This window comes from Danaus plexippus, chromosome 25 (genome assembly GCF_018135715.1).
Source record: "Danaus plexippus chromosome 25, MEX_DaPlex, whole genome shotgun sequence".
NCBI lineage: Eukaryota > Metazoa > Arthropoda > Insecta > Lepidoptera > Nymphalidae > Danaus > Danaus plexippus.
Window position 1 is genome coordinate 2,910,154 of NC_083553.1, and position 27,340 is coordinate 2,937,493.

General features: G+C 31.5%; 3 protein-coding genes across 9 annotated transcripts in view; 1 reads left to right on the forward strand and 2 right to left on the reverse strand.

Annotated features, from left to right (window-relative positions):
- Positions 1–9,064: 9,064 nt before the first annotated feature.
- On the reverse strand, positions 9,065–18,343 carry LOC116775418 (glutamate--cysteine ligase regulatory subunit). The gene is made up of 6 exons (XM_061524634.1): positions 17,872–18,343; positions 16,587–16,851; positions 13,029–13,172; positions 12,151–12,267; positions 11,618–11,803; positions 9,065–9,947 (listed from the first exon to the last, which is right to left on the reverse strand). Exons 1-6 carry the CDS (start codon positions 17,965–17,967, stop codon positions 9,790–9,792), a joined length of 966 nt encoding a protein of 321 aa, XP_061380618.1. The 5' UTR covers positions 17,968–18,343; the 3' UTR covers positions 9,065–9,789.
- A 490-nt stretch (positions 18,344–18,833) lies between these two features.
- LOC116775151 (transmembrane protein 14C) lies at positions 18,834–23,383 on the forward strand. Its single transcript, XM_032667982.2, has 4 exons — positions 18,834–19,047; positions 21,998–22,045; positions 22,562–22,652; positions 23,018–23,383. Exons 1-4 carry the CDS (start codon positions 18,972–18,974, stop codon positions 23,136–23,138), a joined length of 336 nt encoding a protein of 111 aa, XP_032523873.1. The 5' UTR covers positions 18,834–18,971; the 3' UTR covers positions 23,139–23,383.
- Positions 23,374–27,340, reverse strand: part of LOC116775149 (A disintegrin and metalloproteinase with thrombospondin motifs like) — a 61,913-nt gene continuing 57,946 nt past the window's right edge. For 4 of the 7 annotated variants that reach the window (XM_032667975.2, XM_032667973.2, XM_032667977.2 and 1 more), the window contains 4 exons: positions 26,232–26,346; positions 25,916–26,031; positions 25,110–25,723; positions 23,374–24,377 (listed from right to left, as the gene is read on the reverse strand). In XM_032667975.2, the coding sequence (XP_032523866.2) occupies positions 25,123–25,723; positions 25,916–26,031; positions 26,232–26,346 (832 nt within the window). In that variant the 3' untranslated portion in view covers positions 23,374–24,377; positions 25,110–25,122. Of the gene's footprint in view, positions 24,381–25,109; positions 25,724–25,915; positions 26,032–26,231; positions 26,347–27,340 lie in introns of those variants that run through there. The other 3 variants (XM_032667974.2, XM_032667979.2, XM_032667978.2) reach the window with 3 other exon arrangements.

Sequence of the window (27,340 nt, forward strand, 5' to 3'; positions counted from 1 at the left end):
GCGCACGCGCACCTCACACAGAACGACCGCACAGACAGGTGACGACAACATTTTATATTACGATAATAATTAATATTTGATAATGTTAATATATAATTAAGTCGCATCGTAACATAACATATTGAATCATTTAACTGAAATCTAATACTTATATTATAAATTTATGTGACATATGTAATTATTTTAAGCAATAATAGATGCAATATGCAATAATGTAAAGATAGATGTGTGAAAAATAATGAAGGTAGTCGAAAGTAAATAATATAAAAACAAATCGAACAGTTCTCGACCCCTGGCTAAACCTGTTGACTCAACAAATGTATGCATTAAACGTGCAAGGATCGACAAAAATATAACCAACTCTTTCTAACTCGTTCATTTATAATGTAGTTAGAAAAGGACAAAGATATCGTCGCGAGTGATTGAACAGTGATCTTAAGCAGCAATTACAAACACGATACATCTTAAGCTTAACGTATATCGCCATTATAAATGCAACTCTATCAGATTGTGATAGAGATTAGATTTAAATAACTTTATCTCCTGTTTGTACAAACATATTTGTTATTTACCCTCAATAATATAACCGAGCAGTTAATTATAGTTTTGCTAATTGAACTTAGTTTTTACATTCGATTCTAAATATTAATAATACATTTGAAAATGATTTCTTAATGGGATGCGTGCGAGGACACGTCTGATCAGTTGGAACTGCATCATTTAGTTTGTCTCTTTCTAACGTATGTGTATTGTGTTGGTGTAAAAGAGATGCTGGTTCACATCTCAATGGACCAGTAGACGTGGCCATTATAGTATCATCCCAGACGAATTTTAGGTAGGAGGTAATGACTGCTACATAGCCGGTTTTTTTATTCTGTTTATCTTACATCCGTTTCAGGTTTTTCCGCTGTTGTTTTTTTTTTAATTGATCTCGGCTGTATGGAGTATATATAGATTATAATATTTTATTGTTTTTTTTTTTAATATAATATTAATCATATTATGGGACATCCGAGGTAAATCGTAACTACAGTTTTGATTAACTTTCAGATGGATAAATGTGATTTGAGAAAAAATAAATTTTTTTATTCAATGGTTCTTGCGTACAGACTATCTTCTTATAGATTTTTTTATTAATAGCATCAATTTAGACATATTCTAACTCAGTCAATATTATACAGAATTAATATATGTATATAAAAAATACAAATATTTTAAATAACTTAATAAGTAAATAATTAAGACCGCGAATGATTAACTTTCACAACTCAAAGAATTAAAATATAAAACTTCGTTTCTTAAGTGTACTTAAAAGAGATATAATGCTGGCAATTAAAATAAAAAAAATAAACAAATGTCATATGGAAATTTAAAAAAAGAACGTAACAGCAATAAGAAACTCGTTGACAATGTTACTTTCGCAACAAACACACGGATGACGGTCGCGAGTGTGAATCTGCCACGCCCCAGATAACATCTTGATTGTGGCATAAATAATGTCTTTGGCAATAAATGTCTATATATAATAAAAAGCTGGAACAATCGTTATGGCTCCGACAGATCATACGAAGATGCATTTCTATCTGACCTTCAAGTTTAAGGCTCGCAAAAGATGCATCCGTCTATCGTGGGCTTATTATATTAAGATATTTTGAGAGAATATCATGAATGAAACGAATCATAACAAATCAGACAGGAGTTTCCGCCATATGTATAAAATTTTCTCACGTGACGTGATCGTCGGCGATGAATTAAAAATATCTTACAGAAGCACACTGCAGGCATAATAAAAATTTACGTATATAAACTCTTTACATTAACCTCTTATATATCGACATTTTAATTCTTTTCTTATTTGGCATTAAAAAAAATCGAAATAACGAGAAATTTCCTATGTTTTATTTCCAATAAAAAAAAGCTGATGATTAATTTTAAGGCAACTAGATCAAGTCTATAAAAAAGAAATTAGTTTATAAAAACAATTTACACAGGGCGTATATTAAGTGACTACCCTCAGAAAAAAATTTAAATCGTATATATGTCTATTAATCGGCATTAAATGTTTATTCATACTTTTTACTATTCAAATTCAAAAGTTTGATCACAAAAGGCACAACCGCTATTTAACATCAACCGGTTATCGCTGTTTCTCTACTAAATAAGAAATTTCTTTCAAATCAGTTATAAGTTCACATAGCTATGGATTATGGGGGGCTTGTTATCAACATTTTAATAGATAAATAAGAGTAGTTATCACGTCTTAGATATTAAAATGTCCAGAGTTTTCTGAATGTTTATGTGACAGACAAACGCAACCCAATACATAATAAATAATTAAAATACTATGCTTAAAAGTATACGAAATTGTAATTTTTATTCTATGAAACAATAACGTAGTAAAAAACTATGTCGTTAAATGAAATTAAAATCGCCTATTAACCATAGATATGTACTTAAGGTACAAAAGTTAAAGCCAGCATAAGAACTTCAAATAATACAACCAAACAAGTTAAATGTAACGAAAAAGATAACATTAAACAATAATAATTTATAATACAATTTACTAACATCAATATTATTAAAAAATAAAACTAGCTAAAGATCTTATATTTATATTTTTCGTAATATCTAACTATAAAAAACAATAAAATCAACATATAAATAAAAAACGATATAACAATTATCAACAAAACGTTTGTATATCTACGTTACAAAGAAAATAAAACACTCTCTAAATAGACAATCAGAAATAATCGAATGGGGATATAACTTATAAATAAAATATAAACCTAATGACTATAACGTATAGACTTTATAGGCGTCATGGATAGCTATAACATGACACCCGGCGTTGCTCGGCTCGTGTTCTTACGATCGTGAACGAGACGGGTTCGTTCACCTCGATGACAATAATCATTGTAATTATAGCGAAAGGACGCACATCACGTGAAAGCAAGAGTGTGATTTCATGGTTAGGAACACGCGCTTTACTAAACTCACAAGGAGTGTAGGGTTGGAAGAATAAACTATAAGTATGTATATATATATAGGTATCGAAATACATCGAAAATATACGGGAAGAGCCTAGTATTGTGGATACTTTCACGTTAAAACCAGCTAGGTGATCTTTTAGAATGAATGAAGTGCCACCCGGCGGGGTCTTGTCTCGAATGGATCAACAAATCATGGCAAAATTAAATTCGTATATCGGAAAATACGTTAAGTTTAGGGTTTAAAATATTTTTCATCTATATAAGAAGCCCTAAATATATCTCATCATTTCGCAATGAACTAATTTATATATAAAAGATGGAAACAAAGTACATTTTTAATAATGATGTGCAAATAATATATATTTTTTATGAAGTACCATTTACTTTATTCCATTTACAAATTTGAAAATCTCCGTGAATTGTAATACATATTCGATTATTTTTAATTCGATTCAAAATCGATATAAAAATTATTTTTATCTGTATTTATTTATATTCTGCTGATGCTACATATTACGGTGGAGCGTGTTCAGATCTCGCCAAAATTGTCTCCGCACAATTTCCTCCGCTTTCCATAACTCTCTATTGTGCAACATTTATTTGATAATTCGATTAACGTAGGAATATATCAATTTTATGAATGATATTAAGCATTCCTTTTTTGTATTAAAAACACGTAACGGAATCTCGTTGTTTGATATCCAATACCAATGTTGCCAGTATTTATTTATTTGTGTAATAACATTCATAACAAATATTTTACTTATATCTTTATTTTATTATAAGGTATAAAATTTAAATAAATAATTTAAAAAAAATAAAATATTTTATCTTTTCGCTTATCCCAAAATCCAACGTCACACTGCATACAGAGTTTTAATAGTTTTTTATTCTTAAATCCCTGCACATTATACTTAATATTATCTAACGTAGGATATTTATTGACAAACGGGAATCGCTTCGTATGAAGATACAAACTAGTGTTAAACATACCGTAATTCATAATTAATAGAAGATATAATTTAACCTGTTTGGACAATTTAATTTTTATAGCTTAATTGAACTTTCTGATTATTTCAGTTGGCAACGATTTAGTTGTCAAATAGTTGCCCAAAAATGACCCAGAGACAATCACACATAGATATATATAATTACAAATGCTTTAAAAAAACTGTTTTTTTTTTTTCAATATAAAAAAGTGCAATTATAATATCACTTTTTTACATGTACTTAATGAATTCGTAATTATTTAGTATTTACTCGCTAAGACTAATCTCTAATCAGTTATGTCTACTAATCGATTTCTTATCTTTTTATATATCTTAATATCGATTAATAAGATATTAAACAGTATTAATTTAAAGATATAATCTAGTGTCGGCGCTAATGCTAACAGTGATGACAGAATCCACAATCGCCAACATAAAAAATTCATAGGAAGCGAAGGGTCGCCGCGGAAGGCAATATCCTGTTTCCTGCTAACCCCTTTTTATTTTATACGATTATTAAGTTATTCGCTTCATTTCGTTGCTACTTGATAACAGTTTTGAATTTAAATTGACATTTAACTATTCGCTCGAGGGTGGTCCTATAAAATAGTTAAATTTTATGGTTCATGCTAGAAATGGCTTTTGTATTTTATGGGTTTATCTGTTTTGTATAAATTTTATCGTATAATGAATTCAGTGACCACCACTATAAAAGTCATCAGCTCAGCTTCAGACGAGGACACAGAGTTTTTGGTATAAGTTAAATTATATCGACTTATAGTCAATGACTATCATCATACTGTATGCTTAGCACAAGTTTGCTTCGTCACACTGAATACAAAGCGTTTCCCGTTTCTCACTCAATAAAACGTTAATATTGTAACGTGCAATGTGTCCAAAAAGGAGTTCGGGAAAGTACAGACCCCTGAGAACCACCTGTGTTGACCACCATACCACCACCAGTCTTATACGTGTCTTACAGAATGTCAGAAATCCTAGCAAGCTAACCAGGGACTATGTTATAACTAGAAGGCTTAACAATTAGGCTATCGTGCCAGACCCTGTCGACAGCTTTCGAAGCGTGAAGTGGTATTGCCAAGCTTCAAACGTCCTTCAGAGCTTTCCCCTATAAGTGATCCAGAGGATCACCAGTAGACTAATTTAACGAAACCCGTGTTGTCAGTCATTATCTTCTAGGTAAACGATATCACATGTACGCGTTCAATATACGAGCCATAATCTTACAGAGTGTAATGGTATCTAAAATTACCAAGGTGGTCATTAGCAGGGTCTTTACTTTTTACATTCTTAGGTAAAGCTTCCACCTTGGCAGGATTCCAAGGTTTAGGCACTACCCCAGTTATTAAGTGAGGCAGTACAATAGTATCGAACAGGAGATAGCTGGGATGCACGCGTCTTTTATATTATGGCTGGCGTACCCTGGGCCATTCGTTCGGTTCGCGTCAAGGCTATTTTTTAGTAAAATTGAATAGCAATCGTCTTATATATCTAGCGGTGAAGCAAATCCTTTGTAATAATTAACGAATGAAGTGAGTGTTTATTTCATTTATGTTATTTTATACGTATATAAATATGATCGGATCTAATAAACAACTATTCAAATGTAAACACGGTTTACGGTTAGTTGTAAGAATACTTTGAATGAAAGTGTCATGTGAATTGTCATAGCTGAAGGAGATATAAGTTATTTAGTGCATCTTAAACAGGCTCCAATAAATTATTTTGTAATAAACCGCTATAGATAAAAATACTTTTAATCTCATCGAAATACGTTTCACTTAACACGAAAATGTTATTTTTCATGCATCACCTATGCATAACTGCTAGTATAAAAATGATATAAGAAACTATAGTTTTATATCCTTAAATTATGTTTGGCATCGTCCGACTAAACACAGATAGTTAGCATGTCCGCTCATAAATAGACATCAAATAAATAGACACGCCCTGGCTACTACTGGTGATATCTTCAGTTCCACTATTAAACTTATTGTATCCTCGGTGGGAGGCCACAACCCCGGCCGCCGGCGTAGTTACCACCAATCAGACAATGTCATACCGCCAATAGATTAGTCGGGTTCCGGAACATTGTAAGACTAAACAATACGGAAAATGTGTTTGGACAGTTGCCTTGTGTATCGAGCCGAGTACGAAATACCCTGTTGCTCGTTGTATCGGATGTTAGGTCATAGAGGATAGCGGGAGCCAAAGACGAGTGCTCCGCTGGCCTGCCACTCTCAGTTGGGCCCAACTAGTGGGCTAGCTAATCATGAAAGGCTGCCTCACCAACTGTTTATAATACCAGGGTAGCACCATCATGACAGTTGATAACCAGATTAGAGGACCCGATGGCTACCTCTGCAGGGTTTGGGCGTTCCCGCAGTCTCAAAATCAAACTTCCACTGTGAAGGACACGCTAGACCTCCATTCTCGATTTGTAGTGTTCACTTTATCATAACTAAAAAGATCAATATATCAAACTACGAGTAGTTGATAACGTCTGCTCGTCTGAGTCAATGGCGCTCACCACCGGCTTTCACCAGAATTCTGACAATTCCTCAACTTTATTTTTGCTGCACTTTAACGACCTGCTACTACCAGGTGTTTTTTGGTAACGCCGATGATAAACAGGTTTGAAGTGGTTTCAAACCAGCCCTAGGTCCAATAGGGATCATTTGAGTTGGAAAGAGATAACTTAATTAATTTCACACATTAAAGTTTCCGAATAAAGAGACGCAAAACTTGTGAAATGTAACGTTACTACAACACAAGCGTGTCTTTTCACCGCCAAAAAATGTCTTTTAACTTTGCTCTAACTTCTCAGAAAACATCCTTGGAATACTCTGACATCCTTCAGTTATTAGTCAGTAACCTCAAATCTTAACTTAGGGCAGTTCATTGAGTCCAAAGTTAAGGCAGTTGCAAAATACTCTTCCTGCCAAAAGCGCAACAGTACTTCATGCCTAGACAGATTCTTCGTCTATAAAAAGCAAGGGTACAGTCGATTGTAGTATCCTGTTATATCTGGGCATGCGCTAAAAAATCTCATCTCAAGGATTTAGCTTTCGTGCAGAGGAAAAAGCATATTGGTGATCATGATTTGTGTTATAACCAATCTAATCAGTCTTGAGAACAAAAGAAAAGTAGCCAACTTGTCGGTATTCTATAGGATACACGCTGGAGAGAGTGCGTAGGTCTCGCATTATATAATTACTGCATCCCCTTTTCATTACCGGACATCCAGGCCCATAGTTGGCCTTCATTCTTTCTCTGTAGACGTTTCTCGCATCCGGACAAAGCGTCCTTCTTGCACATATCTCAAGCGTGTAGTAAAGGATAAGAATAGTTTGCCTGCGTCTGTGTTTCTTTTCAATTATAATTTGGATTTCTTAAAAAAATGGATGAATAAGCTGTTACTGAGATAATGATCTCACCATCAGCGGTATCTTCTCCACCGACGGGTGGGATGACAATCAAGGATTCTTCTGTCGCAAAAAAAAGAATCCAAATGATTTTTAACCTAAATAACGCGACCTAAATTAAAATAGAAAATATAGAATATTAAATACATCGATATAAGCAGAAATAGAACCTACAATCTACGGAACCCGCGCTTTAGTTCCTTTAATTACTAAGCTATATTGCCCTGACTGGAATTAACTAGTCAAGTATTTGCTCAGTAACATTTATGTTAGTCGTAATTTTACGAAATTGATAAAAATACTATATAAGAAAGATCATTATCAAATCGTCTAGACACGATATGATATCTAAAATAATATATAATTAATATTTTAAAAATAGCTCTATCGCGTCTAGATAAAAGAGATCTTGTCTAGATTGGCTACATTTCTGTCTCTTGAAGGTTCAAATAATATTATACATATCGGCGCAATTCTTATTATTTGAATAAGTAATAATTGAGGGTAGTTGTAATTATCAGCTGTCACCCGCATAATCACCTGCGTAGCCACCTGTACAAGTGTAGTCATAACAAGGAGTGTCAGTTGGTATAAGTAGAGGCGATTACAGATCACGGATAGAGTCACTTGAACCGCTGCAGGGATCGGACCTCTTCGAAGCAAGGGATCCGGCAAACCGTCTACGGGGTTACCCTCAAGAATCCGATATTCTGACGACATTCAAGAATATAGGCATCGGTGACGTCAGTTATGTTGATGTCACTTTGAAAAAAACGACAGTGATTCCTACACCGACATATAGAAAAAATTATATATATATATATATATTTGGTGCTTACATGTGAAATTGGCGTTTTGTCGAACTGTCCAATTTGATAATAATAAAAAAAGACTATTGTGGAAGCGGATCCGTAACAATCCACGTCCGAGTTAGCTGCAGGCTGTGGTGTTTGTGACAACACTGTTTTAATGCACTTGAAGTAAATCGAGAAGGTGAAAAATCTCATAAGGTCCCTCTTAAATCAAGTGGAGCAGATTTAAAAAGGGGCGTAGACTGTAACGTTACATTACTTACCCGCCATAATAATGAAGGTTTAAAAATAGAATCATTTTATTTTTTTTTAATTTTCCGTTTTGTTAACTGAGTGACGCAAGGAAAAAACCAAAGACGAAAAAATATAGATTAATGTTTCCAAAAAACATTGCATGAGTAAATGACTGCATAAATTTGAAATTGGAATTCCTAACCAAAGATATATTTCACATCAAATTTCAAAGTAAAACAAATTTAGTTAAGTAGAGAGAGGAGCTTGGACAGTGGAGGTGAGCGTTTAACGCGTTAGATAGGGCCCGTTAAACCTACACCTGGGTCGCAAGTCTAGGCACTGTTGAAGCTCCTCTCCCTGCAACCACGGACCCGGCACCCGCACGGTGAATCCATGGAATGCTGAGAATTTCGTCTCGATTACAATCATCAAATTATCTGATTTTATTTGACGTTGTGTGTTTTAAGTGTAAAAATAAAGTCAGTTCTATATTCAATATGTTTTGTTGGCAATACACTTCGAAAACTACAACCGACGCGTTTAAATTCGTATTTGAAACGAGTTCAAATAAGAAATAGCTAAATAAAAATCAGTTAATTTATTAATAATTTTAATTTCAAACAGCAAAGATTTAATTTTTAATTTAACATAATGTTATTATAAAGACTATATTTCATAGCAAATCCCAAAACAAATAAACCTGAAGTAGGGTTAATATTTTTTAAATGGCAATACTTGTATTAAATAAATATAAATCCGAAGACCTTTAATTACATAATAAAATAAATAAAAGTATAAGTTTTTGTCATATTAAAAAAAAAATATTTTTACTTCAAGTCCGTCGTATTGAGATAATTTAGGTTTTCAGAAAATCAATATAAGGATAAAAAAAAAAAATTATAATAAATAGAAATGCATTAGAAAAACCGTATTTTAATACATGAAGCGGAATGTTTAAATAATATATTTTTTATATAAAGGCTTGCTGAAAATATACACCAAAATATTTAAGTGTTGCTAGTTAAAAATAAAATTAGGTTTGTTCGTATATAATACTCTGTGCTGGTTTATACGTTATTGAAAAAATTAAAAAAAGTGCCCATGTGGTATAAATATACAATTTTTTTTTGTTTTTTAAAAAATTTAATATTTAATTTAATTTAATTTAAGCCTTATATAAATTCATAGGATTTTCAATTTTATTTTAATACCTCCACGGTATGTATCACATAGTTAGGGTAACCATACCAACTGATAAGTACTCGGTACATAATAAATGTCTGTAGATCATAATTCGTATAATGATATAATTTATATTTTATTTTTTCTTATTATCTATGGTCGCTTTGCAGACGTATCCCTTCAAGGCCAGGACTCCCCTACATTTTATATGGACCTGGTATCTGGCACACCAATCCAGTGTCTCACATCCTCCGGCCTCGGAGACTGCTTTAATAGCTGCGACTGTCAGTAGATCTGCAAAAAAAAATAATTATATATATATATATATATAATATTAATGTTGTGTCAGAAGTACATAAAGGGTAACTCGGGGAGATTGTTTTTATAGACATAACTATTAACAAAATTTGTGTACATATAAAAATCTATGGCTTGCATGAAGTAAAATATAACCCAAATCGAGAGAGCAAATAGCAGAACAGGTCTATAATCTAACAGATATAGTTCTGTTACAAAAAAGTTATTTTATTATTTGTTACAATGTATACCTTTAGATATTTACCAAATTTTCTTTTATTTGAAACTCTTATCACATTTAGTTACTTGGACTGTACCAATAGTATCAATTATCTTAAAACTTAAAACATTACCCACTGCTCCTTGTTAAGGTTTGATCCTAGCATTGTTTATAACTCATGGCACACCAACTAAGAATCTTCATATTTTTCTTGACAAACTAAATTTTAAATGCAAAAAAATATTTTACATCAAAGGATTTCTTACTAATGACAAAATGACTCATTAATAAGATTTGTATCTGCCACATGTACAGCGCTTAGAATTTATGAACCCCAAAATTCCGTAGAAGTTTCCAATCAGCATATTAATTTATATGTATATTTTGTTATTTTTCACATTTCTTCATATCTTCGGACGAGGGCTCTTTCTATTTTATTTTCATACAAATATATATATTTTGCTTCTCTATGTAACTTGTTTGTTGAGTGGAATAACATTGTTTGCTTTGTTTTTTGCTTGCTCGCTTTTATATTAGTGTTTTGGGATTATTAACTTAAACTTATGATATTATATTTCCGGACGGAGATGCAATTTGAATTGATGCAATAACATTTTTTCTAAAATGTCTAACCTGTCTCCATTCTCTTTCTATGTAGTTATAATCTTACACTAATAATTGCTAGAAACGTTCTTGAATAATCTTAATAGTGTTTTAATAGGTTTTATTGCTATCTTGGAATTCTTTTAACTAATTTTTGTTGACCCATAATGATATCAACATCCACAATTTGTTTATACATATATATATATATATATATATATATAATATGTATATATATATAAGTTACTTGCAATTATTTGCCTTCATATTAATATCTGGTTACCATCACACATGAGGTCATATCATAAATTTGCGACTGAATTTTTTTTTACACCCACTTCACTTTTTTTTAATAACTTTTTGCCAGTCAATAGCTTCCATTAATAACAAAAATAATTTTAATATGTATATGCAACCCTAAAACACGCTCAAATGAAACAATAGAATGGAAGAAGTTTGAACTGTGGTGTTGGCTGTTGAAAAAATTGTAATTTGCAACCCGTCCTCTAGATGACTCGCTTAAAATATCATCAATTATTAATAATTTATTATTGTCTCATTAAATTAATTGTAACCTAATATTGTACAAGCTTTAGTGTTCGGTTTGCAATGTATTGATAAATTGTAATCTTACTAAAAATTATATATATATATATATGTGTGTGTGAATTTTTATATATATATATATATATATATATACATATAAAATGCTAATAGCAGCTTCAACTTATGAAGATCATTAAAATTTCCATACTAATTTAAGCAGCGGTGCCACTCTTTCATTATGTCCGAGTGCATCATATGAGTTCGTCTGGAGATCAAGCCTTATGATATGCATGCACACCTGGCGGGTCGGCGTGAGTGAGGAGTTGCACGTCATTGGCCTTACAGAAGGCGTGCAGCGCCGGCGGTACGACACAACACGAAGCGAGATTGATCTGGGCTATGGCGGGCTTCACGCGGGCCCACGCATGCAGCTTACGAAGACAACCACCTCCGACGTCCGCCACGCCTAACTGGAGAACGCGCCCTGAAGGAAACGGATAGAGTAAGGAGTATTTATCATTATATATATATATATATATATTTAGGGAACACACATTTAATTTGAACCGATCCTTAAAATTCCCGAACGCACCCGAAGTGACGTTAAAGCGATGACATCTGCTTTGCTCACTTTTACGCGGGAAAGTGTTTTGTCGACGTGACTTGTGTCTTTGTAAATTGAATTTCACTTATTTAAGTACTTAAAGTACTGGCTTTATAAGACAACTTTATTTTTTAAATAATTTTGTTAGAAACCTATATATATATACATGATTATTTACGACTATGGTTACAATTATTTGAATCAAACTACAATAGTAATATCCCTACCTTCCTTCACATAATCTTCCAGCACAGCCCACAGTATCTTTATCCCTGGTAATATCGCTTCACATTTCCTCGCGTCCGCCTCGTTGTCTGCCTCCATCTCGTTACTTGATATGCGAGCTGAAAATATACAAGAAGCAGCTTACTTCCATTCTTCGATATAACCATTACCCTTTACGTGAACCCTTCCCAAGGAGGGCAATAGCGACCCCTTGAGGGCTAAAGGGGACGGTGAGACCCCAGAAAGAAAATGGGGGTTTGTGTACAGGACTGGGACTGATTTGTAAATTCATTTAGCTAGGATAAGTTATAGCCGTTTTTCTATAGATGAAAAAAAACGACGCCAAAAAAATATATACTCAGAGTCAGCAATGGAAAAAGTAAGTTTCGGTGCACGTGCTTGACATCCAACTAGGAACTTATATGAAGATAGACCAAAAATTTTGCAGATTTTTTTGGAAACAGCTGAACGATACTAAAACTTCCAACTTATTATTTCTGTACATTTTTATAATAGTTCTAAAATTTTGTCATTATACTACAAGTAGTTTTGTTTGGCGATGCAGCCTCGGGGTATGGATAAAGATAATCAAAAAAATAACATTGAAGGAAGTTCATTTTAAAGTGGGGAACAGTGCGTACACTATCGACATGTAAGCTATAGTATTGTAATAAAAACTAATGATTTTATATGAAGTCCCTTATCTAGGGAATTACCAGCATTATGAATAATAACATGTGTACATTAATAGCTATAAATATTCGCCTGTGGTTCAAATTTACTATAGAAAATGTAGTTATATAAGTGAAACTAAAATGTACTATACGTTCCTTTCTTTTATCTTTGAGTGTTTTGTATCTGTGAAGATAAAATGTCTTACCAACATTGCTGCCCAATGATATCGGTGAGGCTTTTGTGAAGGCTGTTTTATGATTATCGTCTTTGCCGTCGTCTCTGTGCAATATATCTGGGTTGTAGGACAGTATGACGCTCTCTATGTTTTCAGTTCGAAGCGCGGAGAAAACTGCAAATACAGCATATACAGGATATCACTCCGGCTTTGCTTATGTTAAAATCTATATCGTGACCGTGATAGCAGATATCAGTTTAGATACAAATCTAATCATTATCTATATGAGAGCCTAATTAAATGTCTAGTCATATCATAATAACATACGTCGAGATAAGAATATTATATTCGATTGGAACAGAATTAAGAATTTTAGTGACCAAGTAATACTTAAGTAAGTATTGCTTTATATTCAGTGAAATTGACATTAAAAACTGTTTGGTTTGAAAAAAGAAACGACAAAAACAAAAGTCCTGATATAAAAAAAAACAATGTCATTTGATAATATCTAGTAATTTTTAAAAACGTAATGAGAAATTTCAATAATATTTCTATTAATAAATTTGTAGATTGATAATTAAATACAAATTTATATACCAAACTAGGTACCAGCCCCGGCTTCGCACGGGTTCTTTACAAAAAATATATAATAACCTATTTAATTTTGAGAATTATCAAACTTATATTATGATAACTTTCAAACGGTACGCTCGATTTTAATGATTTAAAATGTAATTTACGGATACTGCTGTACGCTTGAAAACGAAGTAATTTATTTTGATAAGACTTAGTGCCGTATTTATGTAGATAGCTTTCCAATAAACGCGTTAGGAATGGCAATTTTTAAAAGTTTAGAAATGGATATAGCATGTTATCCTTAAGAGATAGACATATGGCACCGCGGACTTTTCTGTAGACCTATATAAGATACACAATTCCCACATATAGTATTTTGCTAAATCTCAAAGACTTAAGGCAGTGTTTTCGTTAAAAGCTCTCAGACGGCTCATGTTTCCCGACATCTTCAACAAATATCGTTAATGTACACACAAGTAAATACAAAAACTTAACAAATTATAAACTAAAACCTTCCTCGAGAATCACGCTATCCAGTGGTGAGAACTGCTTGATAATCGGAGCAATACTTTTTCCGTTTATCGCGAACAGACTAAATTAACTAAATTATGATACATATTATTTTATAATATGTATCATTAATTTAGTTTAAAAGTTGGTTTAAGATATATTTGGTTTAAAATTTTATATGACATTTTTTTTTTAACTAAAGTTCACCACATGTTAACCACGATGCCAAGATACAGAGAATAATCAATAAGTACAAAATTCATAATTTATTTGATAGAAAAACAATTTTACAAACAATTCATCGTCATTGATAAAGATCTTCATTGTACTAACAATCAATGTAGTGTGTTATAAATGTACTTAAAATACTGCTCTATAGATAAGTTGAGGATATCGTAAAATAAAGTACTATTTATTCTACAGTATCCCTACTAAGGGTTCGAATAGCGGAACTAAACAGTTTTTTTTTATTTTTCATTCATAAATCTACGCAGTAGCTTAGGATACTTTTTTCAAGATCCCGAATGACCATCCCGAAATTATAACGCGCGAGTAAGAGGCAGGGCGCATACGGGGCTTTAAAGTTTCTTATTATTTTTCTTACGCAGACGGAGTCGCGGGTAACAGCTAGTATATATACACACACATATATATATATATGTGTGTGGAAAACCATTCGTATTTTTTTAACTATACACGATTAAGGTGTTTATTACACGATTGTTAACAACGTAATGTTACACAAACAAACAAACAAACGTATATTAGACGATAAGGTGTGTATTACACGATTGTTTGAGTACCTATACAAAAATAAATATACGAAAATAATCATAGAAGCGTCATTTTAGTACAAATTCAACTCGACAACTAACTGCGTAAACATATTGAAATACTACTTTTTTTGAACTTGATAAAACTATGATCAATACCAATAAACTCTCGATTTCAATGTAATTAGATTGTGAGGGTCATTTTTTTTATGACCTCCACGACTAGATATAAAAGAAAGATAACATTAATTGTATTATTATATGATAATAACAAATTATATATATATATATATATATATATAGATATAGATATATATATAGATATATATATATATATATATAGATATAGATCAGATTAATTATGAATGAAAAACGAGGCCACTGTATTAAAACATTACAATAAAACATTATATCAAGGTAATTTATGTAATGAATTTTCCATAGATAACTAATAAAAGACAACATTGAATTCTGTCTTCATATTATTTTTTAATAATAGTACATATTTTTGAAATGTTCCTTTGTATGCGTTATCAGTAAACATTTTTCTTATCAGTAACAAGTGGGCATAAATTATTATTCACGGATGATATATGATTTTAATTTTTTATTGCATATTTTTCCTGTTTTAAATTGTTGAAGATTTTCGTCTGTATGTCCGTTTTTGTGTTCTTTCGTTGCTAAGTATAAGTAAATGATTTAAGGAAACAGGACTTATGCAGTCCGCAAAGAATTAATTACGTATTGTAAAAATTTCGTATTGGCATTTTAATGGTATTTTGGCATTATATAATTATGGCATTATTTGTAGTGTTGGTATGTTTAATGGTTTCTGATATATGAAACTGGCGTTTGCAACTCAGTTCATAAAAACTTTATTACTTAATTATTACTGACAACAATTTAATTAATAGAACAACTAAGGAAGTTTAAGCGATATTAATAAAAATAAAGTAATATATATATATATGCAAAGTAAAAAAGAACCTCATTCTTGTCTCACTGTTAGTTTGTTATTTTAATTATATAAAAAAGCTATAGGTATTCAAAATTTAATGATTCATAAGAAAACAATTAAGACTATAAATAATGTATCCTCCAAATACAATGAAATTTAAGTGTAGTATGCATTTTTGTATTGTCTATGATCTCTAGCTATATATATATGTATGTTTTGAACACTGGCATATAAAAATAAAAATAAAAAAATATATGAACGACTTTTTAAACATCATCATTGTTTGAGTTTAAAATAATTTTAGATTATGTTCTTTTTTCAAATTATGGCATTAAAATATATTCTACATACACTAACAACTGTTATTGAATAAACTTTTTTAATTATTATTATCTATATGTCTATTAATTTGTGAGCTGACATAGACAATAGATTTTCAGAGGTATTTTAAATATAATGTAATTTCAGCTCAAAACATCTTTTAGTTTTTTTTAGTACCACAATAATAAATAAACAGATACAAGATAAAAATCTGCAAATTTAATTCAGTGTTTAGAATTCTTTAAATGTATACAAAAAACATATACGAAATGACATTCATACAACAAATGCAAATTATTGCAACTATTAACAATGATATCATAATAGTTACATATCATTTGTATAGTTTAATTATGATTAATGTATCATTAACATATCATTGACATATCATTATAATTATATTAACGTAACAGTCCTTTAAAGTGTAGACGAAATGTCCAAATTACTTACCACTATCCAAACACTCCCTCAGATCGGCCGTACTGTCTTCATTAATGAATATCTTGACCCCTATCTTCAGATTCTTCCTCTCCTCCTCGGCCATTTTATTCTGTACATCATCATGAGGTCTGGTGATGTTCAAGACGGTTTTGGAGTCGGTAGACAATAGTACTAGATTTGCCTGTGTCGAAGTGTTGGCGATCGATCCATTCGGCAGAGAATGTCCGTTCTGTGTACCCCACTCTGATAGCGTTAATTTAATGCTCTCTGACAACTGAAACAGAAAAAAATCATATCGAAAACTATCTCATAACAAAAGTTAATTATTTTCTTATATAAATTTTCAATAAACAAATTGTTTAGCGATTTGAATAACTCAATATGCTCTTAACTTCAAAAAATTCTAAATTAGTGTTGTTCATCACTATTATTTCTTTACCTTTATTGAAATTAGTATTCCAAGACAGTCAATCTGCCGAATTTAATTTATCTATCTACATAAAACGTAATAATGAACACAAATCTACCCAGGAATTATAGATAATAAATAATTTTTTTTTTTCGTTAATTTTAAAATTAAATGCACATATTTTACACAGAATAACCTTAGCTATTAAGCAAGTAATATTTTTAATATAGTCTATAAATATGTTTATATAATATATTAAAAATATATCCTTATTAATGGTTAACTAAAAATGCATTTTAATTTTAAACTGACACAACAATACAATTGACTTGATTGATATTGTTATTGAAAACAATTAGATATTCAATGTAACATTAGTGATTCATGATGTTAAGTTTTTCTATTCATAAAATAATACTATAACTACTATAGTTGTTATTTATACAATATATATTTAATTTCAAGGTCTACACTTCTACATTACAAGTATTACAATTCCCAAGTACTCATTCAGTAAACACGATTGTTTGAGAAACGGCTATGAGATGTTATGAAAGCAAATTGTGTTATAATTATGTTGGTACCGTTTCAAGAAAAAATATTATGTTAATTCAAGAGATAAAAATAAGAATCCATTCTATATTTTTTATAAACTCGTACATATATCATTACGTAAGCCGAAATCTGAAGACCCTCAATTAAAGGATTGCAGATATTACAAAATTAAATTATTTGTTAATGCTATCAATGAATTTCTAAAATAATAGAAATAGTATAAAACTACAAAGCAAGAAATAAAAAAAAAAATACTATGGATCATAAACTACATCAAATTAAATATACCATAAACATTTGAAATATTAAATAATGAAACAACTGACTAACCTCTTCAGTCACATTTTGTCCAGCTTTTTTCTTAATATCAATCAGATTGAGAACATTTCCTGTATTAATTGTAACTTTTGACGCACTCTTCAACATATTTATAACGTTTAATTCACTTTTGTTAAGGTAAACTATCGATTTGTCATTACCGCTTAGTGTGTTCTTTCAGTGTGGATTACGTTCGCGTGCTACTACAAGAGTTTATAAACTGAATACCAATGGCCTTGCAAAATTGTACAGTCATAATGATACTTAGCATTATATCTTCATCCGAAATGACATACTATTTTAAACTGTGACGAAATATTTGCAAATTTGGCTCTACATTTTAAATGTTAATTTGCACCAGTTTTGTTGCAATGCTTTTAGAATGCTATGACTCTGTAGTAATCGCGTTTTTTTTTTGTCGTTTACGCTAAGCATAAATTTGAAACCAAAAGTTTAAGTAGGTACTAATTTTTAAAATTTAAACAAGTCAAGTGTCAACGGCACATTTTTTGACATCCGATTTCTTCTTGTACAGATTACACCATCCACAAAAATTGTGTAAGATGACAATAGAAAACTAAAAAAGGTTGTTATTAATATTTAAACAATAATAAACACTATTTTAATAAGTTTGAATTGGTAGGCTTCGTTGATATAATAGAAGTATTTTTTACAAAATAATATTTTTCAAATAAATTATATTACCCTCAAAACATCTTATTATAAATTTAAAATAAGCACTAATTAAATATATATTTTAATATTTCTCATAAATTAATCGTTTTTTCATTATATTACTGGATTAAAAATATTTCTATTCATATTTTTAATTTCTAGGTGTAATAAAAACGACTTTTATGTTTTTTTAAATACTAATAACAATCAACATAAAGAAATAACATTCAATGCAATACAGATTTCTAAAAAAAAATTAATTGTCATAATTTTCTATTTCTATTCATTGACACCGGTTAGTTGTCAATTGTTGTCAAACATCAGCGGTCAGTAGTCGTCTAATTGTCATACATAGTTATAACTTATAATTTTGTACTTTGCAGTTTGAGCCTTTCGCCCTTTATTTATATTTATTAAATATTTAATTGGAATATAAAATGGGAGTCGATATCCTTGGTTTTGCATATGCTGCAACAGTAGCTGCTGGCGGTATTATGGGTTATGCTAAAGCAGGTGAGGCTCCGATGTTTGCTAGATTTTGCATAAAAAAATACAGCCTTTAATTTTTGTCTATCGAATTATTTCCACGTTTATAACAGGATCTGCTTCTCGTAGGTCTATTCTTATTTTGTTTTGTTATTATATGTCGAAACGCTTATCACTTTTATTTTATCTCTCATGTATCGAATTATCATTCTGATAACTTTAGAAGACGTTTTAATTTCATTTCAATGTTCTCACCAATATTAAAAAGGAAATAAATTGTTACTATCGAGTTTGTTTAGTTAAAAATTTACATAGCTTAATAATAAAAAATATCAGAACGTAATTACAAATTGTAACAAAATTAACATTAAAAATAAAAATATATATTAACTATAATATGAAAAGTTCTATATATTAACATTTTTTTTTAAATTGTGTTCTAGATAATATTGTTTTGTATGAAATTCATAATATTTGATGTTTATAGCACACAAGTTCTGTGTTAAAGAAAATATTTATGTTCCTACCACAGATGTTATTGAATAATGACAAGACAAGTAACGGATTAATATAATGTATTAATTAAGATTGAAATCGCCAACCCGTCTTGACCAAGTGTGGTGATTAATGCTCTGACCTTCTCCATGTGAGAAGAGGCCTTTGCTCACCAGTGGGCTCCGATAGGCTGATGATGATGATAATGTAGGAGTTGAATATACAGTCATATATAAAATTTAAATGAAACTAGTATTTTTCGGATTTACTACGCGGATTTTATTATTTAAAAACTACATAATCCCGACGTTTCGGTTACTTTGCAGCAACCGTGATCACGGGCAGACGAGGTGTGAATGTCTGTCAGTTGGTCCTTGTTATTTATCATCTACCGCCATCGATTTCTTAATTTTCTGGCGTACCGCTCTGGATGCCGGCAGAATGCGCTCACGGTGTCTTGAGGTCCTGCGGTGTGGTTTCGGACATGGGATTTTATATTTTTAAGAACGGGGTCCCAGGTGTTTGATAGATTCCAGCCATCTTCTCTATTGAAATTGGGATGTTTTTTAATTTCAATAGCCTCGCGAATTAATCTCGGTATATACTTGTCTTCCCGAGCGAGGATTTGAGGTTTATCAAAACGAATGTAGTGGCCTGGTTTGTCCATTGTGTGTTCACACACTGCTTTGGACTGGTTAAGGAACACATCTCAGACATCAAAAACAGGCGCGCGTCGAAGTCAGCAGTGTGTGAACACACAATGGACAAACCAGGCCACTACATTCGTTTTGATAAACCTCAAATCCTCGCTCGGGAAGACAAGTATATACCGAGATTAATTCGCGAGGCTATTGAAATTAAAAAACATCCCAATTTCAATAGAGAAGATGGCTGGAATCTATCAAACACCTGGGACCCCGTTCTTAAAAATATAAAATCCCATGTCCGAAACCACACCGCAGGACCTCAAGACACCGTGAGCGCATTCTGCCGGCATCCAGAGCGGTACGCCAGAAAATTAAGAAATCGATGGCGGTAGATGATAAATAACAAGGACCAACTGACAGACATTCACACCTCGTCTGCCCGTGATCACGGTTGCTGCAAAGTAACCGAAACGTCGGGATTATGTAGTTTTTAAATAATAAAATCCGCGTAGTAAATCCGAAAAATACTAGTTTCATTTAAATGAATACTCGCGAAAATCTTAGATCTCATTATATATACAATTTTATTTTAATAGGTAATATTTATACATTTTGGTGAATTTTAAATCCATTTTCGATAACCTGTTTGTGAGAAAGTTATTACGTCTAAATCTTCTCACTTGGATCACAGTTCCATCTTTGGTCTGACCACCATTTAAATCTATTCAGCATTTACTGCATGTTGGAGTCCTTATCATAGATTTTCGGACATAATAGGTAATGGCCATTTAAAAAATGTTTGGCCATGATGTTTTTTATAGCATGAGCCTTCAGCTCATAGCCAGCCTAACCGTGCTTTCTTTGTTGTGATTCTCAAACTTGTTAGCCAGATAAATCATGTGCCGTCTATTGTCTCGGTTTTTTTTTTTATTTTCTTAATAGAGCAAAAGTTGTAGCCTAAACATAAAAGGTTGAGATTAGGTCTAAAAAATACTGTTATTTTTTTTTTCATATTAAAATACCAAAAGTCATCTAAATGTTAATCTGGAGACAGTAAAATGAGGAAATAAAATATTCCTTATTTTATTACTAATTACTTGATAACAGCATTACAAAAAGATTTTAACCAGGTAAATGAATGCTCTATAAATGTTCCTGACTATAACATATCGTATTTAAATATGTTATATTAATGAGGAAGTGTCGATTAGTATAAGTATATTATTGAGAAACCGATTTAATTTGATATCATGTGTATCGTAAGTATCGCAATTTTTTTTTTTTTCTTAATAATTATCCTAAGAAAGTTGTTTTATTTATTATCTGTACTCTTTATTGTTTATTTATTTTCGATTTATTATTTTTCGATTTATGATCTATACTCTTTGCAAACCAGCTTGTTAAAAAGACTAGAGGTTTGTAAAATCTTTATAAGGCAGGTCATTGACATGAAATGTGAAGGTGGATATGTCTATAAGTTTTTTATATGAACCACCCCATTCTCTCTTTGGTCTATTCCTACCTTCAAGGTTTATCTTCATAAGTTTTTTTGCACTTGATGCGGGTTACTTAGTTGCTACGCAATGTTTAAGGAAGGTGAAGGAATAAAGAAAAGCTATGTCGCCTTATTTTGAGTTAAAGAACATAAAAAAATTGTAGGTACTTCTTAATTACGTCTCTACTTGAATTGAAGTGTGTGAATGTCAGAATACCGCTGAATATTTGTTTTAAATGAGATAGAAAAAAAATTAGTTTTAATTTTTGTTTTATCTTACTATAATATGTTTGAAAGTTTTATAGTTATGGCAATTAATTGCTATTCTTTTGATTTTCAGGTTCAATTCCCTCCCTAGGCGCCGGAATCATTTTTGGATCTATATTAGGTAATATTAAAAAATTTAAAGTAACCTATTTGCTTTGTATAGTAGGTTGCAAATTTTCTGATAACTCCGCTATGAACGTACGTGTAAGTACTCTTTGATTTCATTACCGCAGAATTAACTGTTGATGAAAAGCGCTATAAAGTAGCCGTTTTCATTACAAAAACAATGTAATGTTTGCGACTGTATCATGAAAATGATATTTATTTATAACACAAATAATCCTTTTCAGTCATCGCGAAGTTAATATTTAAGTCACCTTAACTGGTTTTTTATCAACAAAATTTATTTTATACGCCATTATGGCAATAATATCGTTTAACAAAAACGATGATTGTTTTTTCGGATAAACGATAAACGGTTTTTTTATTATTTTAAACTACATAGACCCGACGTTTCGGTTCCTTAACAACAACGGTGATCACGGGCAGACGATATGATAATGTTAGATTAGTTTTATTTAAATGAATACATATCAAAATCTTATATCATTAATAATATAGTTTTTTCTATTATAAGGAATTGGAGCCTATCAGCTTTCTCAAGACCCCTCAAACTACTCCCTCATGCTGGGTACTACAGCGTCTCTTGGAGGACTCATGGGATATAGGTAAAATATTTACCATACCTAAAGAAAACCAGATTCTTTATTCTTCTATGTTTTTTTTCTTTGTACAAATTTGTTAAACCTCTGTATGTATTGTACATTCGAATGGCTTACATTTTCAGGAGCTTCTTGTGATTGAGATTGGCTAGCTATTTAATATATATATAAAGTTAAAACAATTGTCATTTTGCCACCTATTATTATGATCAGTATATTGCACACATGCACAGATTAAATAAGAAACAGGAAACATGGGAGACAGAAGTTTGTCTATGGACAAAGCCTTGTCTTTACGTACAGAGAAATATATTTCATTCAAATAACCACTAATTCGTGATGTGTCGCTTGATAATGTTTTTTTTATACAGATACTACAACAGTAGAAAATTTATGCCTGCTGGTTTGATGGCTGCAATGTCTGCTGGGATGTTGGTCAAGTTATTAATAAAGAATGTAAATGCCCACCCATTATCAGTTAAAAATAACTAATAAGGCTAGGTGTACATGTTAGTAATCATATTACTAAACTTATAATTCCATATTAAGATGAGTGTGACCCATGTAGACCTAGCCTAAGCTCACAGTGATGTTTTACTGTATATTACACAGTTTTTTTATAGTTTATTTAATAATATTTATAAACATTACAAAATTTACTTTTGTGTTAAATGTGTTGGTGTTGGGACTGTTGTAATAAATTAATGATGGTAGAAATAAAAATCAATTATCAAGTTGATATTTTTTTTATTTTTTCTTAGATTTAAAAATTTAGGAGAAAACTTATGATTTGTTCATACATAAATAATTGGCATATAATAAATAGTTACGCAACAGGCAAGTGACGTCAGTTGGTAGTTCACTATCTCCTAAAAAAAAACTAATTGCCAAAATATGTTATAAACCTTTTTAGTCTATGGTAACTTTAAAAATTACAAATCTATTTAACATAAATAATTTTAGAGTAAAAATTTTCTTAAATAACAGTATAAAAATTTAGGTCAAAGAAGAAATCATAAGAACATGATCACACATGAATTGCGAACCAGTCGCATGTAAAAAGTACATAGAAAATGTTTATTGAAAATATAAACGATATTTAAATATCTTCAATCATACAAAAAATATAGACAATACCGTGTGATCATACGAGTATTAATCTTATTTATAAAAAGGCACTCTGTGGCAGTTTCTCTTTTGTAATCTTACTACGATGATATATTACAACCGCTTACAAAAATATATAGGCTAATATTATTTCTAGTTATTTGAAAACCATCGAGACCTCGTCTCATACCGGCCTCGTCTAATCTCTACAATGTACTTATAGTTCATTAACACAATCACATTGTAATATCACTCACTAGTGCCCGACAATATTGTCCCCAGACACTTACACAATCAAGTGCAACACATTATTACCCGCAGGATATTAATATTACGTCGTCGATAATATTATCTTTCGTACAAACAATTCAAAAGTTATAATATATACATTGAAATTTCAAACTATGTAACACTACACTACGTGACACTGACATTTCAGTTTGGTAACATTACATAGACTTCGCATATCGAATTCGTAACAGATAATATTACCGAGGTAATATTTATACGCGTGATTTTATTAAATTTACTGGATCGAGTCTGTTACTTGAGACACTATTTGTAACAAGGTACCATTTGTCCAGTACCAGCCGTCAGTTTTCCCGCTCGATTTGCTAATGGCGGCTGCTGGAACATAAACGGCCATATTAATTATCTGTACACAACTGCATATCGATAAGCAAATAATTGTTTAGAGATCCATGCTCAATCCATGCTGAAATAATAAAATTTTCTACAATGAAAACTATTTACTACTACAATATCTACCATTATACTCTAATATCTATAATCTAAATGTTGTGTTAAACATGACGAAACTATGGAATTAAAAATGGTTTTTGCAATAAAATACACGTTATAGGTAATTGAACAAATGTATATTAGTTTTTTTTTTTTTGTATGCAATGTTTATGTATATTCTTTTGTTTTAAATAATGTGTTGGTAATGTGTGAAATTAAAGACGTTTACTTATATAGAATATATTGCAGGGCTGCAAAAGAGAAGGCGGCAAGAATTGTTGGCTGTTTATTATATTTTTTTTTTAGTGTCGACTTGACTGTAGCTGTTAGCCCTATTAGGTTTGACAGCGTCACCAGAAGGGGTTGTTTGTCGAATCCGAAAGTATCCATACAATTTGATTTTCGTACACGTTGAAGGAAGGGCTGTTTATTAAAAGAAGGAAGGGGAAGGAAGGGGAGGAGGCGTTATATACAAAATGTATCATTTCTTGTTTCTGAATATTTCTAATACGAGGCACGAATGACTGTCTGTAAATGCTGATGATAAGAAGAATGTTTTGTCAAGATGCGGCGAAAGACAGAATGACATCAATATGGTCAACATCATAGCCTTACCAATATGGCACTTCTATGTTGTTATGAGCTCTCCCGAGGTCAGATTCCGTCGGTAAGAGAAGACGAGTCTCGCTGGTTCGATTTGAACTTGTTGTGAGTTTGCATCTGGTCTTATAGAATTGTCTGATGATTTCGCTTGTGAATAGTAAGTTCCTATTTTGAATACAGATTTGATTCCCTTATTCGAGAAAGGACTTTTCGTGGTCCCCCGTCCGAAGAAACCTTCTAAATCTTCTTTGCCAAAGAAACCTCGCTTCGGTTCGGGTTTAGTTGTTTTTGTGAGATAATCCTTGAAGTCGTAGGGACTTTTCGTTGAGGTTATTGAGTATTTGAATGGTGGGTATGTACTGGTCGTTGATCTCTCCGTCACTTGTATGTCTTCTGCCTGTTTTGTTGTGCTGTGGTGTTTTAATACGTTTTCTGTTGTTGATATATTAGGGGTCTGGGTCGTCGTTGTAGTTGTTGTTGTTGTTGTTGATGTTGATGTAGTGGAGGTAGTTGTAGAAGCTGTCGTTGAGGTAAATTCAGTGCTTTTCTTTTGGAAATAATTGTAATAGTTTTGTTTGTATTCTGGTGCTGTCGTGCTAACGTATGGCTGTGTGGTCGCTTCGGTACTGTGTGCGTGTATATAAAAATATTAGTTAGTATAGAACTAGCTCCATATACAAAAACCGTCAACCTCGAGACTAAAACATCTCGCTGTATGGACTGTATTGTGATGTCGTTTATTTAATTTAAGTTATTATCTGTCGACCAAATAAATAAGAATTACATCATGGATACATTTCTAGAACGTTTCTACAGACCTCGTGATGTTTCCGTAGAATGGACTCGTCTCTGATCTCACGTAGCTGGGAGTGTGCTGTGAATAGTCTGGTATTATGTTCTCGTGTTCCGTAATACAGCGACCGTTGATGCAGTACTGGAATATAGTAATTATATACACATATATATATATATATATACCAGTTTGGGCTCAAGCCATGGACACAACCCATTTCATGCAATAGTATATACTGTATAGGAAAAAGTTCTGAACATATCAGCCTAACAACATATTCCCAAAGAGCATAAAGTATAGAGCACCTTGGTATCTCATATATTTCTTCCTCCCACACTCACCTGTCCATCGCCACACGGTGAACCCTCGGCGGCTGGTCTATACGCAACGCAGTATCCGCTTGCTGCGTCGAAGCAGAAAAGTTGCGCACACACGCGATCGTCCTTAAAGCACGCACTGAGACACAGACGATTAATATATATGTGGGTAGAAATAAAAATGTGACAAAAAAAGTAAATTTATCCGGAGACCGATTAATGGAGGTTTCACGTTAAGAATTGATAAGGTTGCAACTTGTTTGTATATAGTTAAAAGAAAAATATAGGAAACTTTAAGACCACGGGAAGCTTTTGTGGGTACTTCATCTCGTTGAATAAAACAAATCTTATTATAGCATTACATGTGTATGTACAAATTAAATTTTTGTATAAAGATATCAGACAGGTGTAATTGGTTAGTAAAGATAATTTTTTTACGTTCATTATACAATTGATTTCTTTAATAATGTATTAGAAAATATGTAAAGAAGTACCATTAAAATTTGCATGAATAATTAAATACATTATTTATCTGTTATGACTAACTTGTCAATGTCAAAACTTGTCGTGACGTAACCTCGTATGGTGCCTACCTTTATCGGTGTAGTTGTTGGAGAGTTGTGACTAAAACCTTAATCCAGCATCCACAAAAGCTATACGAGAGGAATCCGGCAAGAAAACTAATTTAACTCATTCATAGAAAAATAACTTTAACAATTTTGTTTTTTCAACAGGATGAAAAGCGTCTGATCAATGATATCTGTATGAAAATCAAATACACATATATTGTCAGTATTAGTTATCTGTTAAAAATAATCCACTATTATTAATCTGTCTAGAATTATTAAGGTGACAATTTATTGTTGGAATATGAGAGGGTAGGAGACTTGAACGACATATAGGCAGTTGTCAGAGGACTCTTTTTCGTTCGTAACACGCGTCGGTGCATAAGTCAATCGATTATAGTTTTTCAAAGTGTGTTAAAATTTCGTGTGTTATATTCAGATTTCATTTCGCGCTTAGTTTAAATCGATATAGTTGTTAGTTATTGATTTAAAATTGTTTATAGTTCTGTGTAAATTTAATAAACTAAAAGTGAAATTGTATGGAATATTTTTTTTTTAAAGTCAATT

What these genes read in the sequence shown, in the direction of transcription:
- LOC116775418 (XM_061524634.1), bottom strand. Translation starts at nt 17,967, where the DNA reads ATGTTGAAGAGTGCGTCAAAAGTTACAATTAATACAGGAAATGTTCTC. An exon ending in GAGGGAGTGTTTGGATAGTG is followed by an intron (nt 13,173 to 16,586) that starts GTAAGTAATTTG and finishes CTGTATTTGCAG; the next exon opens with TTTTCTCCGCGCTTCGAACT. An exon ending in ATCATTGGGCAGCAATGTTG is followed by an intron (nt 12,268 to 13,028) that starts GTAAGACATTTT and finishes GTATATTTTCAG; the next exon opens with CTCGCATATCAAGTAACGAG.
- LOC116775151 (XM_032667982.2), top strand. Translation starts at nt 18,972, where the DNA reads ATGGGAGTCGATATCCTTGGTTTTGCATATGCTGCAACAGTAGCTGCT. An exon ending in TATGGGTTATGCTAAAGCAG is followed by an intron (nt 19,048 to 21,997) that starts GTGAGGCTCCGA and finishes TTTGATTTTCAG; the next exon opens with GTTCAATTCCCTCCCTAGGC. An exon ending in CATTTTTGGATCTATATTAG is followed by an intron (nt 22,046 to 22,561) that starts GTAATATTAAAA and finishes TTCTATTATAAG; the next exon opens with GAATTGGAGCCTATCAGCTT.